This window comes from Capsicum annuum, chromosome 2 (genome assembly GCF_002878395.1).
Source record: "Capsicum annuum cultivar UCD-10X-F1 chromosome 2, UCD10Xv1.1, whole genome shotgun sequence".
Classification (NCBI taxonomy): Eukaryota; Viridiplantae; Streptophyta; class Magnoliopsida; order Solanales; family Solanaceae; genus Capsicum; species Capsicum annuum.
The window spans coordinates 118,162,152-118,163,582 of NC_061112.1; the positions used below are offsets into that span (position 1 = coordinate 118,162,152).

At 33.0% G+C, this 1,431-nt stretch overlaps 1 protein-coding gene across 1 annotated transcript; it reads left to right on the top strand.

The window, feature by feature from the left end:
- Positions 1 to 263: 263 nt before the first annotated feature.
- Positions 264 to 1,157, top strand: LOC107859083. Its single transcript, XM_016703976.2, has one exon. It carries the CDS (start codon positions 540 to 542, stop codon positions 987 to 989), a length of 450 nt encoding a protein of 149 aa, XP_016559462.1. The 5' UTR covers positions 264 to 539; the 3' UTR covers positions 990 to 1,157.
- Positions 1,158 to 1,431: the final 274 nt, after the last annotated feature.

The window sequence follows — 1,431 nt, forward strand, 5'->3', positions numbered from 1 at the left end:
TTTATTACTAATTTTCTAATTGAATTTCTACCTTTACTTGTCATTTTTATATATCAAGATTTTTTTTTATCTTTAAAATTAATTATTACTTTTTAAATTAATTTTAAAATATAATATAAATATTAATTAAGAAGAGTACTATAATATATAAATTATTGTTAATTATTTTTTAATAATATATTATTTCAATTTATGACAAGTAAAATTGAATGAAGAAAGTATTTATATAATCCGGATGTGAATCTTAGTTACCAAACTGTCCTTTGGATTATTAGGAGTATTTTGTTTAGTGTTGACTTCTCGTGCATATTAACCTTTGGATTATTAGGATTATTTTGTTATTGTGCGCGAGAAGTCAAAAATAAATAAAATCCTCCTATTCCTAATAATACAAAGGACAATTTGGTAACTAATATGCACACCCTGATTATATAAATATACCCCCAAATCCCAAGCAAGTACCCACAAATACAATCCTCAAGTACTCTCTCCTCTTTGAGAATTGAATTCTCTTCCATTTTCCTGAGAAAAATCCGAAAATGTCTCAGCAACTCATCGAAAGCCACCGTGAAAATGCGGAAGTGTACACAGATCCAGTAGTCTGCAAGCAAAAAACCCTCCAACTTTTAAAGGAAATCAACATGCCGAATGGCCTTCTCCCTCTAGAAGACATCTTTGAAGTTGGCCGGAACGTGGAAACCGGGTTCGTTTGGCTGAAGCAGAAGAAGGCGAAAGAGCACAAGTTTAAGAAGATTGGGAAGCTTGTATGGTACGACACTGAAGTGACGGCGTTTGTGGAGGATCGAAGGATGAAGAAGGTAACTGGTGTCAAGAGTAAGGAGATACTTATCTGGGTTGCGCTTACGGATATCTCGATAACTGACCCGGAGGGTAAGAAAATTACCTTTGGTACCCCTACTGGAATTTCTAGGTCTTTTCCTGTTTCTGCTTTTGAGGAGGAGGAAGAGAAGGAAGAAGAGAAGAAGTGAAGGGGGGAAGGAGTGAAGGTGAAGGGGTATTTTGGGAATTAATAATTTTCGAATATGTGTTTTTTATTTTTACTATTTTACTACCACCGTTTCTTTCTTGTCTATTTTATCCTATCCTATGTAGCCGGAAGTTAAATGTGAAAGTGGGACTATAATTTTATACTGGAATCTGGATCTATTTTTCCTTTTTTATTTTTGACCTTTTAGTTGCAATTCATTTTCAGACGAATTTACAAAATATAAAATGTGATGGATTTGGTGGTGAATTTGAATCGTAAGAATGTATTTGGAAGTTAATCGGGCAAAAAGATAAAATGAAGATATAGTTTTTGAATTTTTTGTTTCGAAGGAATTGTTCACTATAACTCTATTTTATATGTAATATGCTGATCTGCATCATGTGCTTACATTAAAATCAGACTTATTCAATCCACCCATGACG